Source organism: Oryctolagus cuniculus, chromosome 11, assembly GCF_051225735.1.
Source record: "Oryctolagus cuniculus isolate XC-2025 breed Fujian yellow rabbit chromosome 11, ASM5122573v1, whole genome shotgun sequence".
NCBI lineage: Eukaryota > Metazoa > Chordata > Mammalia > Lagomorpha > Leporidae > Oryctolagus > Oryctolagus cuniculus.
Window position 1 is genome coordinate 14,575,146 of NC_142877.1, and position 13,296 is coordinate 14,588,441.

Consider the following 13,296-nt stretch of genomic DNA (forward strand, 5'->3'; position numbering starts at 1 on the left):
CGCAGGTGGCTGGGCTGGCATGGGGGGTGGTGAGACTGGGCAGAGCGGGGCCCCGGAGAGCTCGGGTGGCGGGGGCTGTGAGGCCGGGCGAGCCCCTCACGCCCCAGGGCTCAGAGGGAAGCCCTCCCTTGGGGGTTCCTGAGCCAGCAGCGCGCTCGGCCAGAGCAGCCCCCGCATTGGCTGCTGCAAGGAGACAGGAGCCTCAGCAGGTCACACGGACACCAGCGTTTATTTCCTGGGGCCTGAGCATCACTGATGTGGGCAGAGGGGTCAAGACAGATGCATGTGGTTTTGAGCCAAAATCCTTTCCCTGAAAAAGGGCTTGTGAGGCTCCCAGGGGCCTCGGGGCTGCGTGGAGAGCGGAGTTTAGCTTAAAAAGGCTTTACAAAAGTGAATCCACGGTCAGTACCCACCCAGTCTGCTGAAAAAGGTTTAAAGGTTTTAAAAAGGTTAAAAGTGTTTTTTTTAAAAAAGGGAGGTGTTGACCTGGTTGGAGCTCCAGAGGGGGGTTGGTGTCGGGACGAGGTCCCTGCCCAAGAGGGCGATCTGGGGGAGCGGGGGCAGGCCCAGCCCCTGAACAGGGCACCCACTGAGTGACATCCTGGGGCGGCAGTGTCTGGGGAGCGTACCTAGGCTCAGTGAGGAGGTGCTGGGAAGGCGGAGCCTGGGGCTGCCGCCAGAGGGCGTCCCCGGGGGTGGGGGGGACCCAGAGGCCTCAGGGGTCGTTCAGTCTGGCCTGGGGCATGGGGCTCAGAGAGGAGGCTGCCGGCCAGGGCTCCTGTTCCGGGCGGGACAGTGGTTCTCTCTTCCAGCCTCCTTGGACAAGGTCAGGCTCAAGCTGAAGCGGTGCCGTCGCTGCTTTCGGGCTGGCTGCTGGCCTCCTTGTCTGCGGTGCTCACCTCCCCCTGGCCTGCTGGAAAAGCGAGAGAGGGACAGGTTTCTCTAGGCACAGAGACATGGGGTGGGGTGGGGGGGTGATTGGCTAAGCCCAGGGAGCAGGACGGGATGAGGCTGGGCAGTGGTGGCCCAAGGGAACTCAATCTGGTCTGTGTTTTCCCAGGGGAATGTACACAGTGTCGGTAGTGTAACACTTAGGCTGGGGGTGGGTGCCCTAGAGCAAGCCAGCCAATGCCAAGTGCCCAATGGGTGCTCACAGGCGCAGGGCCGTGTGGGAGCAGGTGGCTGGGCAGACCAGGAGGTGAACTGGAGGGAGTGCCCCCTCCCCCACCTAGCACCTCCTCCCAGGAAGCAGCAGTCTCTGGTTAGGGTCCACCCAGATGCAGCGTACCGCCCCAGCAAGCAGGAACTCTGCAAGCTGCCAAGTGAGCTCTGCCACGCCCTCCCCGAGGGGCCCTGCGTGAGCCCCTTCAGCCCATGCACTCTGCTTCCTGAGCTAGAGAGGACGGTGACATCCCCCCAACGCCCGGCCCCGCAGCCGCGGGCCTGTGTGTGGTCACCTCGCCAGGGCGAGGCTTCCTCCTGGCCAGCCTGGCCCCTCGGCCATGGGCAGGCCCTCGGGCCGTTCCTTCTGCCACCCTCTGGGGGCCTTGCCTGTTTCACCGTCAGGCAAAGGAAGGAAGCACACGTGGTCCCTGCAGGACCCTGCACAGCGTGCTTGGCGAGGCTTCCACAGGACCAGCCACAGCCTTCCAGGCAGCTAAGATAGGGGCTCCCAGGGCTGTGAGGTCGGAATGTTTGGGGTGGCGCCTGGAACTCTGCATTCCCTCTGCTGAGGCCTGTCACTCCTGCCCAGACTCTCCCCTGGCGGGCAAAAGCCACGGACCCAGAGGACCCACATGCCACGGGTCCCAAGTCAACCTCCTGAGGGCCCGGGGCCAGTGCTAGGGTGGAAGGAGATAAGACCGAGTTTGCTGGAGCCGAGGGTGGGGACAGCGCCTGGAGAGCACCATGGCAGTGTGCCCGGCGGCACAGCTGGGCTGCTGGTCATGCAGTCAGTTGGCAACCAGGCCTCTCTCCCATGTGCCCAACACCACCAGGCACCGAGGGCACGGGACCCAGACCCTGCACTAGAGGTTGGGGGGGAGGGGTGGCATGCCCCTTGCGGTAGCGGGGGTGAAGGGGCGGAGCGAAGCGAGAACCACAGGCGGCTGTGTTAAGGACCAATAGGGCCTTTCCAGAACGTACAGGGCTTGATGGGAGCAGGGAGAGAGGGCACAGGGGAGGAAGATGAGGGTGGAGGGTGGAGACTACTGTGCCTGCAACAGGCAAATCGCCTGGCTCCTGTGGCTTGCAGCTTGTCCCTATATAAGGTGGGGGTGAGGGGCATGCCCTGTCCCCACCCAGTCCTTTCAAGCCAGGGCTTTGCACTAGGGTTATATGGGGAAAACAGGGTCCAGGTCCTCCCAGAACACCAGACAGCTGCCAGGCAGGTGGGGGCCACGTGACAGTCACAGCCTGGGGGGTGCAGGGCGCAGGGGCCTCTGGCAGCAGTAGCTGGTGTCTGGGGGGACTCCAGGCTGGCGGGTGCTGCGTTCCCCCTACACACTTCCTCGGCCAGGAACACAGCACCTGTTGGGCTCCTAGTCAAGCAAGTGACTCCTCGGCTGAGACACCTGGCGCCCTCCGACCTGCAGCCCCGCGGTCTCTCCAGCCACCCCCAGGCGGCCCCTGTGGCCTCTGACCTGTGCCCTCGAGGGCCAGCTCGCCCATGGCTCCAGCCAGCTTCCTCACGCTCACAGCCTCCGAGTCGCCCTGGATGTCGGGGACTGCGTTCCGGCGGCCCGTGCGGTCGCAGGAGATGAAGTCCGAGTAGGAGGACTCGACCTCCATCACGCCTGTCGCATCGCTCCGCAGGCCTGCAGGGACGGGACGGGGGCAGAGGTGAGCGCAGAGCGCCCCGCAGGCGAGACGCAGTTGGGGATCTTCTGGTGCCTGAGCAGAAACCCTGGCACACTCAGAGGACAAACAAACCCAGAGAGCACTGTCACCATCGCCCAGAACACGCGGCCACTCCTGAGCCAGCGCCACGGGCCCTGTGCTCACAGCTGCGGCCTACTAGGGGCAGCAAAACCTAGCGAATGAGGGCAGGGCAGGAAGAGCGTGGTGGATGGAGGAGCCCGGGCTAGACCAACTGTGGCTGGGGTCAGAGGTGCCATCTGAGCTGAGACCCAAGGCTGAAGGGCGTTACAGAGAGAGGGGAAGAAGACTACAGCGATGGGAATGGCCAGAGGAGGGAGGCCCCGCCCCCAGTGACCTGCTGGGGCAAGCAGGCAGGATGGATTCCGGATGCCATGTGGAGGACTGTGTGCAGGCAGTGGGGAGTTAAGTGTGGGCCACGGGGAAGAGGACTGACGGAGGAGGGTCCCAGAATGGAGCAGGGCTGGGGACTGCAGCTCTCTTGGGCCCGGCCTGAGCTTTCCTGCGAGGGTGGGGGTGGGGGTGGATAGGCAGGCAAGAGCAGAGAGGAGAGAGACGCTGTTCCTACAGCGACAGTGGCTGACAGCCTGGGGAGAAAACCACGCCCATGGAGACTTACTATGGGGCTTCAAGATGGCGTCTGGCACGGCGGTGCCATCACTGCTCGGGATGCCTCTATCCCGTATCACAGTGCCTGGGTCCCGCTCCCTACTAATCTTCCAGTTGACGGAAGACCTGGCTGTTGAAACTTCGAAGTTCACTCAAGTTGCGTGATCTTATTTCTATTTTCCATGGACTCTCTGAAGTCCCCACCTACACTGTATTTCACACCCTACTCTGGAACAGGGCACCATGATTCGTCTATCTGCATACTTGGGAAAACAATGACTGATTTGATCGGCCCCCTAGAAATGAACATGGGCTTGCCTGAGAGCACTAGGTTTCTGTAGAAATCTCTGTGCTCACCCACTGGTGCAGTGTTGTGTCACAGTGGACTAAACCACTGTCTACAGTGCTGGCATCCCCTCTGGGTGCTGGTTTGAGTCCTGGTTGCTCCACTTCCGATCCAGCTCCCTGTTGCTGAACCAGTGGAAGATGGCCCACATTCTTGGACCCCTGCACTCATGTGGGAGACCCGGATGAAGCTCCTGTGTTTAGCCAAGCCCAGCCTCAGCCCTTGGGGCCATCTGGGGAGTGATAAAAGCATAGCATATGGAAGATTGCTCTCTCCCTCTAACTCTTCCAAACATTTCATATAAAATGAATCTTAAGAAATCTTTGGAGGCTGGGGCTGTGGCGTAGAGGGTAAAGCCGCCGCCTGCAGTGCCAGCATCCCATACAGGCACCAGTTCAAGTCCCGGCTGCTCCACTTCAGATCTAGCTCTCTGCTGTGGCCTAGGAAAGCGGTGGAAGATAGCCCAAGCCCTTGAGCCCCTGCACCCGCGTGGGAGACCTGGAAGAAGCTCCTGGCTCCTGACTGGCACAGCTCTGGCAGTCACAGCCAATTGGAGAGAGAACCAGCAGATGGAAAACCACTCTCCTCCTCTCTGTGTAACTGACTTGCAAATAAATCTCAAAAAAAAAAAAAAAAATCTTTGTACTGATTCCTGGTTATTTCCTTAGAGTATCTTCAAAGTAGTAGAATTCCTGGTGAGACAATTTTTAGACTTCTGACACATTTCCAAGTTGGCACAGTGGTATAATGATGAGAACTAGGATTAAAAGAATTTTAAATTGGGGCTGGTGCTGTGGCATAGCACATAAAGCCACTGCCTGCAGTGCCGGCATCCCATACGGACCCTGGCTTGCATCCAGGCTGCTCCCTGCCAATGTGCCAGGGAAAGCAATGGAAGATGGCCCAAGTGTTTGGGCCTCTGCACCCATGTGGGAGACCTGAAAGAAGCACCTGGCTTCGGATCAGCTCGGCTCCAGCTGTTGTAGACATTTGGGGAGTGAACCAGCACATGAAAGATCTTTCTAACTCTGCCTTTCAATTAAAAAAATAAAATCAAATTCAGGGCCCAGCATCGTGGCACAGCAGGTAAAGCTACCGCATATGGGCGTAGGTTTGTGTCTCATCTGTTCTACTTCTGGTCCAGCTCCTTGCTGATGGCCTGGGAGAATCAGGAGAGGATGGCCCAGGTGCTTGGGCCCCTGACACCCTGCCTTCAGCCTGGCCCAGCCCAGGCTGTTGCAGCCGTCTGGGGATTGAACCAGGGGACTGAAGATCATTACCATCCCGCCCCATAACTGACTGTTCCAGTTGCATTCCCACCATCAGCACACAAGTCTGTCCATTTATCTGCAGCCTCACCAACAAGAGGACACAGCTGTTATATTACTGAAAGGCTGCTCTGAAGGGGGATGCTAGGATCATTGAGAATTATGATTTTCCTTTTAAAAAATGTACTTGAAAGGGAGCCGGCACAGCAGGTTAAAGCCCCAGCCTGCAGCACCAGCATCCCACATGGGCGCTAGTTCAAGTCCTGGCTGCTCCACTTCCAATCCAGCTCCCTGATAATGTACCTGGGAAAGCAGCAGAGGATGGCCCAAGTCCTTGGGCCTTTGCATCCACATGGGAGACCTGGAGGAGGCTCCTGGCTTCTGATCAGCTCAGCTCCAGCCACTGCAGCCATTTGAGGAGTGAACAACCAGATATAAGACCTCTCTCTCAAGGAGTTCCAAGATGGCGGCGTAGGGAGGGAGCCTACTGCTCTAGTCCAGGAGAAGATAGTTTAAAAAAAGTGGAGTGAGTACAGTCTCAGGGAAGAGTTAGGGAGAAAATGGCAGAAGAAATGCTACAGTAATTAGAGACACTGTGCAGATGACAGCCTGCGCACCAGCATTGGAAAGGGAGACCAAACTGCAGCAGCCCAAACCACTGATGCTAGAGCTGCAGGAGCCTCGAGGGAACCCGGCTTGGAGCCTGGAGGGATAATGTACCTGCCAAACTAGAGGAGAAAAAAAAGAGGAGGGACACATTTCTCTCCCTGATCACTTTACAATGGTGTCCTGTAACAAGCCCATAGAGCAGGCGCCATTTTGGACATACGTAACAGCTGCATCAGCTTGTGCCTGGGCCCAGCAAGCAGCTGAGTGGAGGCTCCTGACTCTGGTGGGGAGAAGTAACAGGGGCTGGGAGCTTGTGACTGTGGGAGGCTTCTGCGCTGAGACTATGAAAAAAACTGAGGCTGTGTGGGAGGATTCACAGTGTGGATGGGAGTCTGGGCAGTCACTGTGGGAGACTCCATACACTCAGGGCTTCCTGGTTACCTGGTGAGGGACACTGCTGGGGAATCTGAGCTGACACTGAGGACTTTGTGTGGTCTTAGGCCAGAGTGGACAAATATGCCTACTGGGGCTAGTGCTCAGGTACTGGCCTCCTTTGAGGTGAGGCACTCAGCTGAGCAGAATAAACTTCCCTTCTGATTAAAAAAAAAAAAAAAAAAGGGGGGGCCGGCGCCGCGGCTCACTAGGCTAATCCTCCGCCTAGCGGCGCCGGCACACCGGGTTCTAGTCCCGGTCAGGGCGCCGGATTCTGTCCCGGTTGCCCCTCTTCCAGGCCAGCTCTCTGCTGTGGCCAGGGAGTGCAGTGGAGGATGGCCCAGGTGCTTGGGCCCTGCACCCCATGGGAGACCAGGAAAAAGCACCTGGCTCCTGGCTCCTGCCATCGGATCAGCGCGGTGCGCCGGCCGCAGCGCACCGGCCGCGGCGGCCATTGGAGGGCGAACCAACGGCAAAGGAAGACCTTTCTCTCTGTCTCTCTCTCTCACTGTCCACTCTGCCTGTCAAAAAATAAAAAATAAGGCCAGCGCCGCGGCTCACTAGGCTAATCCTCCACCTAGCGGTGCCGGCACACCGGGTTCTAGTCCCGGTCGGGGCGCCGGATTCTGTCCCGGTTGCCCCTCTTCCAGGCCAGCCCTCTGCTGTGGCCAGGGAGTGCAGTGGAGGATGGCCCAGGTGCTTGGGCCCTGCACCCCATGGGAGACCAGGATAAGCACCTGGCTCCTGGCTCCTGCCATCGGATCAGCGCAGTGCGCTGGCCGCAGCGCGCCAGCCGCGGCGGCCATTGGAGGGTGAACCAACGGCAAAGGAAGACCTTTCTCTCTGTCTCTCTCTCACTGTCCACTCTGCCTGTCAAAAAAAAAAAAATAAATAAAAAATAAAAAATAAAAAATAAATAAAAAAAAGGATATTTACCACGCCAAACCTGGGTATGTCACCTTAGGCATGCCCTTCACCTTGGAGAACTGAACAGAGCTCCCTGGCCACACCCAATACAAGCCTCTACCTATTCACTGAAAACAGACATTCCACTACAGAGGGATAGTACAAAGATAAAAGCCACCATAGCAGAAAAAAGAAAGAAAGCCGACAAGCACCTCCACAAATACAACAACAAGGCACCAATTCAAGAAACAAGAATAAGGAAGACAACATGACTCCCCCAAAAGAACACAACACGTTCAATACTAGATTGTGAAGATGATGAGATGGAAGAAATGCAAGAAATGGAATTCAAAAAACTGGTAAGATTACACAGAAATAACCAGAAGCAAATGCATGAACTACTGAAATCCATACAGGACATGAAAGAAAATTTCCCCTATGCATTTGAGATCTTAAAGAGAAATCAAAATGAAATGAAGAATTCAACAAAACAAATTAAAAAAAATGCAGTGGAAAGCCTTAGCAAAAGAATATGTGAAGCATATTGGACTTAGAAGACAAAACACAGGAAATTATATAGTCAAACCAAAAACAAGAAATTAGAAAACTATAAAACACTATTGGGAATCTATAGGATACTATCAAACAACCCAACATGGATTCTAGGAGTTCCTGAAGGATTAGAAGGCTTTATTAGTGAAATAATAACAGAAAACTTCCCTAATTTGGAGAAAGAAAGGGACATCCAAGTACAGGAAGCACAAAGAACTAATAGACATGACCAGAAAAGATCTTCCCCACAACACATAGTAATCAAACTCACCACAGTAAACATGGAGAGAAGATTCTAAAATGTGCACGAGAGAAACACCAGATTACTTCCAGAAGATCTCCAATGAGACTCACAGTGGACTTCTCATCAGAAACCCTACGGGCTAGGAGAGAATAGCGAGATACAGTCCAAGTCTTAGGAGAAAAAAACTGTCACCCCAGAATATTATCCCCTACGAAGCTCTTACGAATGAAGGTGAAATAATGACCTTCCATAACAGTATTTGTCACCACCCATCCAGCCCTGCAAAAGATGCTTAAGGATGTGTTGCAGAGAAACACAGAACCATGGTCATCAATAAGAAAGAAGGTAAAGGAAGAAAATCCCTCAGTAAAAGATCAAGGGAAGCTCAAAGAATAAATTAGGAATGTCTTTGGAAAAATGGCAGGGCAGGCTAGCGCCGCAGCTCAATAGGCTAATCTTCCACCTTGCAGCACCAGCACACTGGGTTCTAGTCCCGGTCGGGGGCCTGGATTCTGTCCTGGTTGCTCCTCTTCCAGGCCTGCTCTCTGCTGTGGCCAGGGAGTGCAGTGGAGCATGGCCCAAGTGCTTGGGCCCTGCACCCCATGGGAGACCAGGAGAAGCACCTGGCTCCTGCCTTTGGATCGGCGCGGTGCGCCGGCTGCAGCGTGCCAGCCGTGGCGGCCATTGGAGGGTGAACCAACGGCAAAGGAAGACCTTTCTCTCTGTCTCTCTCACTGTCCACTCTGCCTGTACAACAACAACAACAACAAAAAATGGCAGGGCAAAGTCATTACTTATCAATAGTCAACCTTGGCTGGTGCTACGGCTCACTTGGCTAATCCTCCGCCTGCAGCACCGGCACACCAGGTTCTAGTCCTGATTGGGGCACTGGATTCTGTCCCGGTTGCCCCTCTTCCAGTCCAGCTCTCTGCTGTGGCCAGGGAAGGCAGTGGAGGATGGCCCAAGTGCTTGGGCCCTGTACCCGCATGGGAGACCAGGATAAGTACCTGGCTCCTGCCATCGGATCAGCGCGGTGTGCTGGCCACAGCGGCCATTGAAGAGTGAACCAATGGCAAAAGGAAGACCTTTCTCTCTGTCTCTCTCTCTCACTGTCCACTCTGTCAAAAAAAAAAAAAAAAAAAAAAAAAGTCAACCTTGAATGTAAATGGCCTCAACTCCCCAGTTAAAAGACAAAGACTGGCTGAATGGATTAAAAAACAAAACCCATCTATTTGCTGCCTACAAGAAACACATTGCACCAACAAAGATGCACACACACTGAAAGTGAAAAGATGGAAAAAGATATTCTGTGCCAACAGAAACAAAAAAAGAGCTGGTGTAGCTGTCCTAAAATCAGACAAAATAGACTTTAACACAAAAATTGTTAAAAAGAGACAAAGAAGGGTACTATATATGATTAAGGGATCAACAGGATGATGTAACTACTATAAACATATATGCACCTAATTTCCGGGTACCTGGCTATTTAAAAGAATTGTTAAGGGATCTAAAGGGAGACATAGACTCCAATACAATAGTATTGGGGGACTTTTTTACTCCACTCTAAGCAATGGACACATCAACCAGACAGAAAATCAGAAAGGGAACAGCAGATTTAATCGACACTATAGACCAAATGGACCTAACAGATATCTATGGAACTTTTTATCCTACAGTTGCAGAATACACATTCTACTCACCAGTGCAAGGAACTTTCTCTAGAATTGACCACATGCTAGGCCATAAAGCAAGTCTCAGCAAATTCAAAAAATCTAAATCATCTTGGACCAAAATGGAGTGAAGATGGAAATCTGCAACTCAGGAATCCCCAGAGCATATGCAAACACATGGAGACTGAACAACATGCTCCTGAGAGAACAGTGGGTCATGGAAGAACTCAAAAGAGAAATCAAAAAATTCCTGGAAACAAGTAAAGATGACAACACAACATATCAAAATTTATGGGATACAGCAAAAGCAGTATTAAGAGGAAATTTTATAGCAATTGGTGCCTAAATCAAGAAATTAGAAAGGCACCAAATAAATGAGCTATCAATGCACCCCAAGGATCTAGAAAAACAACAGCAAACCAAACTCAAAACTAGTAGGAGAAAAGAATTAAAATTAAAGAAAACAAAATTGAATGAAAAAATACAAAAGATCAGCAAAACGAAGATCTGGTTTTTTGAAAAAAATAAATAAAATTGACAGACCATTGGCCAACTAACCAAAAAAAAGGAGAGAGAAGACCCAAATCAATAAAACTAGAGATAAAAAAGGAAATGTAACAGGCCCCACAGAAATAAAAAGAGTCATCAGGAATTACTACAAAGAGCTGTATGCCAACAAACTGGGAAGCCTAGAAGAAATAGATTCCTGGACACATACAACCTACCTAAATTGAACCATGAAGACACAGAAAACTTAAACAGACCTGTAACCAAGATGGAAACTGAATCAGTAATAAAGGGCCTCCCTGCAAAGCAAAGCCCAGGAATGGATGTAGTCACTGCTGAATTCTACCTGACATTTAAAGAACTAACTCCAATTCTTTTGAAGTTATTCAAAACAATTGAAAGGTAGGGAATCCTCCCAAATTCTTTCTACAAAGCCAGCATCACCTTAATTCCTAAACCTAAAAAAGATGTAACAGAGAAAGAATTACAGACCAATTTCATAGATGCAAAAAAATTTCATAGATGCAAAAATCCTCAATAAAATTCTAGCCAATCTCTTCCTTTCCTTCTCTTCTGTTTTCCCCATTCTGGGCTGCTGTGAAATCCCTTGTTGCTTTCCATCTTTTTCTCTCATTTCCTCACCATCCTTTCCTCCATCTCCGGGACACTGGCTCCGTTTAAGCGACGGCTGGAGACTCGGGGCCAGTGAGGGGGGTCGGCACAGAGTGGTGATGGAGAGTGCCCCTTCTAGGGGTGGACTGAACCGGGTGCATCTACAATGCAGGAATCTGCAGGAATTCTTAGGGAGCCTAAGCCCTGGGGTTTTGGATCGATTGTATGGGCACCCTGCCACCTGTCTGGCTGTCTTCAGAGAGCTCCCATCTTTGGCTAAGAACTGGGTGACGTGGATGCTCTTTCTGGAACAGCCTTTGCTGCAAGCTGCCATAGCCTTGTGGGTGAAGGAGTTCAGCAACTCTCTGCTATGGCCTGGGAAAACAGTGGAAGATGGCCCAAGTGCTTGGGCCCCTGCACCCACATGGGAGACCCAGAAGAAGCTCCTGGCTCCTGGCTTCAGATTGGCCCAGTTCTGGCCAATGAGGCCATCTGGGGAGTGAACCAGCGGATGGAATATCTGTCTCTGTTTCTGCTTCTGCCTCTCTGTATCTTTGCCTTTCAAATAAATAAATAAATCTTTTTTAAAAAAAGAAAAAAATTCTAGCCAATCGAATCCAACAACACATCAGAAAGATCATCCACCCACAGCAAGTAGGATTTATCTACTTATAATCTACTTATACATATCTTTGGTATGCAGGGATGGTTCAACATTTGCAAATCAATCAATGTGATAGCATCACATTAACAAACTGCTGAACAAAAGCCATATGATTATCTCAACAGATGCAGAGAAAGCATTTGATAAAATACAATACCCTTTCATGATGAAAACACTAAGCAAATTGGGTATTGAAGGAACATTCCTCAACACAATCAATGCAATTAATGACAAACCCATGGCCAGTGTCATACTGAATGGAGAAAAGTTGGAAGCATTCCCATTGAGATCCAGAACCAGACAAGAATGCCCACTCTCACCACTGCTATTCAATATAGTTCTGGAAGTTTTAGCCAGAGCCATTAGGCAAGAAAAAGAAATCAAAGGGATACAAATTGGGAAGGAGGAAGTCAAATTATCCCTATTTGCAGATGACATGATTGTATATATAGGGAATCCAAAAGTCTCCACTAAGAGACTACTGGAACTCATAGAAGAGTTTGGTAAAGTAGCAGGATATAAAATCAGTACACAAAAATCAACAGCCTTTGTATACACAGACAATACCAAAGTTAAGATTGAGTTTCTTTTTTAAAGATTTATTTATTTGAAAGAGTTACACAGAGAGGAAGGGCAGAGAGAGAGAGAGAGAGAGAGAGAGAGCAGAGAGAGAGAGAGAGAGAGGTCCTCCATCTGTTGGTTCACTCTCCAGATGGCTGCAATGGCTGGAGCTGCGCCAATCCGAAGCCAGGAGCCAGGAGTTTCTCCCGGGTCTCTCACGCGGGTGCAGGGGCCCAAGGACTTGGGCCATATTCTATTTCTATCCCAGAGAGCTGGATCGGAAGAGGAGCAGCCAGGACTAGAACCGGCGCCCATATGGGATGCTGGCGCTTCAGGCCAGGAGGCCAGGGCATTAAGCCACTGTGCCACAGTGCTGGCCCCTAAGACTGAGTTTCTAAGATCAATCCCATTCATAGTAGCTACCAAAAAAAAAAAAATCAAATATCTTGGAATAAATTTAATCAAGGAGGTCAAAGACTTCTACAATAAGAATTACAAAACATTAAAGAAAGACATAGAATACCAAAAAATGGAAAAATCTTCCATGTTCATGGATTGGAAGAATCAATATCATCAAAATGTCCATGCTTCTAAAAGCAATCTACAGATTCAATGTAATACCAATCAAAATACCAAGGACATTCTTCTCAGATCTAGAAAAAATGATGCTGAAATTCATATGGAGGCACAGGAGACCTCGAATAGCTAAAGCAATCTTATACAATAAAAACAAAGCCGCAGGCATCACAATACCAGATTTCAAGACATACTACAAGGAAGTTATGAAAACATCCTGGTACTATTGCAAAAACAGATGGATAGACCAATGGAACAGAATAGAGACACTGGAAATTAATCTGAACATCTACAACCAACTTATATTTGACCAAGGAGCTAAAACCAATCCTTGGAGCAAGGACAGTCATTTTAACAAATGGTGCTGGGAAAACTAGATTTCCACATGCAGAGGTATGAAGCAAGACCCCTACCTTACACTTTACGCAAAAATCCACTCAACATGGATAAAGATCTAAATCTACAACCTGACACCATCAAATTATCAGAGAACATTGGGGAAATCCTGTAAGATGCTGGCATAGGCAGAGTTCTTGGAGAAGACCCCAGAGGCACAGGCAGTCAAAACCAAAATTAACAAACAGGATTACATCAAATTGAGAAGTTTCTATATGGCAAAACAAACACTCAGGAAAGTGAAGAGGCAACTGACAGAATGGGAGAGATTATTTGCAAACTATACAGCTGATAAAGGGTTAGTAACCAGAATATACAAACAGATCAAGGAACTCCAAAACAACAAAACAACCCAGTTAAGAGATGGACAAAGGTCTTAAACAGAAATTTTTCAAAAGAGGATATTCAAATGGCCAGCAGACACATGAAAAAATGCTCAGGATGACGAGCTGTCAGGGAAATGCAAA

At 50.7% G+C, this 13,296-nt stretch overlaps 1 protein-coding gene across 50 annotated transcripts in view; it reads right to left on the reverse strand.

Moving 5' to 3' along the window:
* Positions 1-210: 210 nt before the first annotated feature.
* PKIG (cAMP-dependent protein kinase inhibitor gamma) overlaps positions 211-13,296 on the reverse strand; it is a 98,173-nt gene continuing 85,087 nt past the window's right edge. For 22 of the 50 annotated variants that reach the window (XM_008274485.5, XM_008274479.5, XM_008274480.5 and 19 more), the window contains 2 exons: positions 2,643-2,816; positions 211-913 (listed from right to left, as the gene is read on the reverse strand). In XM_008274485.5, coding sequence (XP_008272707.3) covers positions 834-913; positions 2,643-2,790 — 228 coding nt within the window. In that variant the 5' untranslated portion in view covers positions 2,791-2,816 and the 3' untranslated portion in view covers positions 211-833. Of the gene's footprint in view, positions 914-2,642; positions 2,817-7,870; positions 7,983-13,296 lie in introns of all 50 variants that reach the window. The other 28 variants (XM_070051804.2, XM_070051795.2, XM_070051798.2 and 25 more) reach the window with 3 other exon arrangements.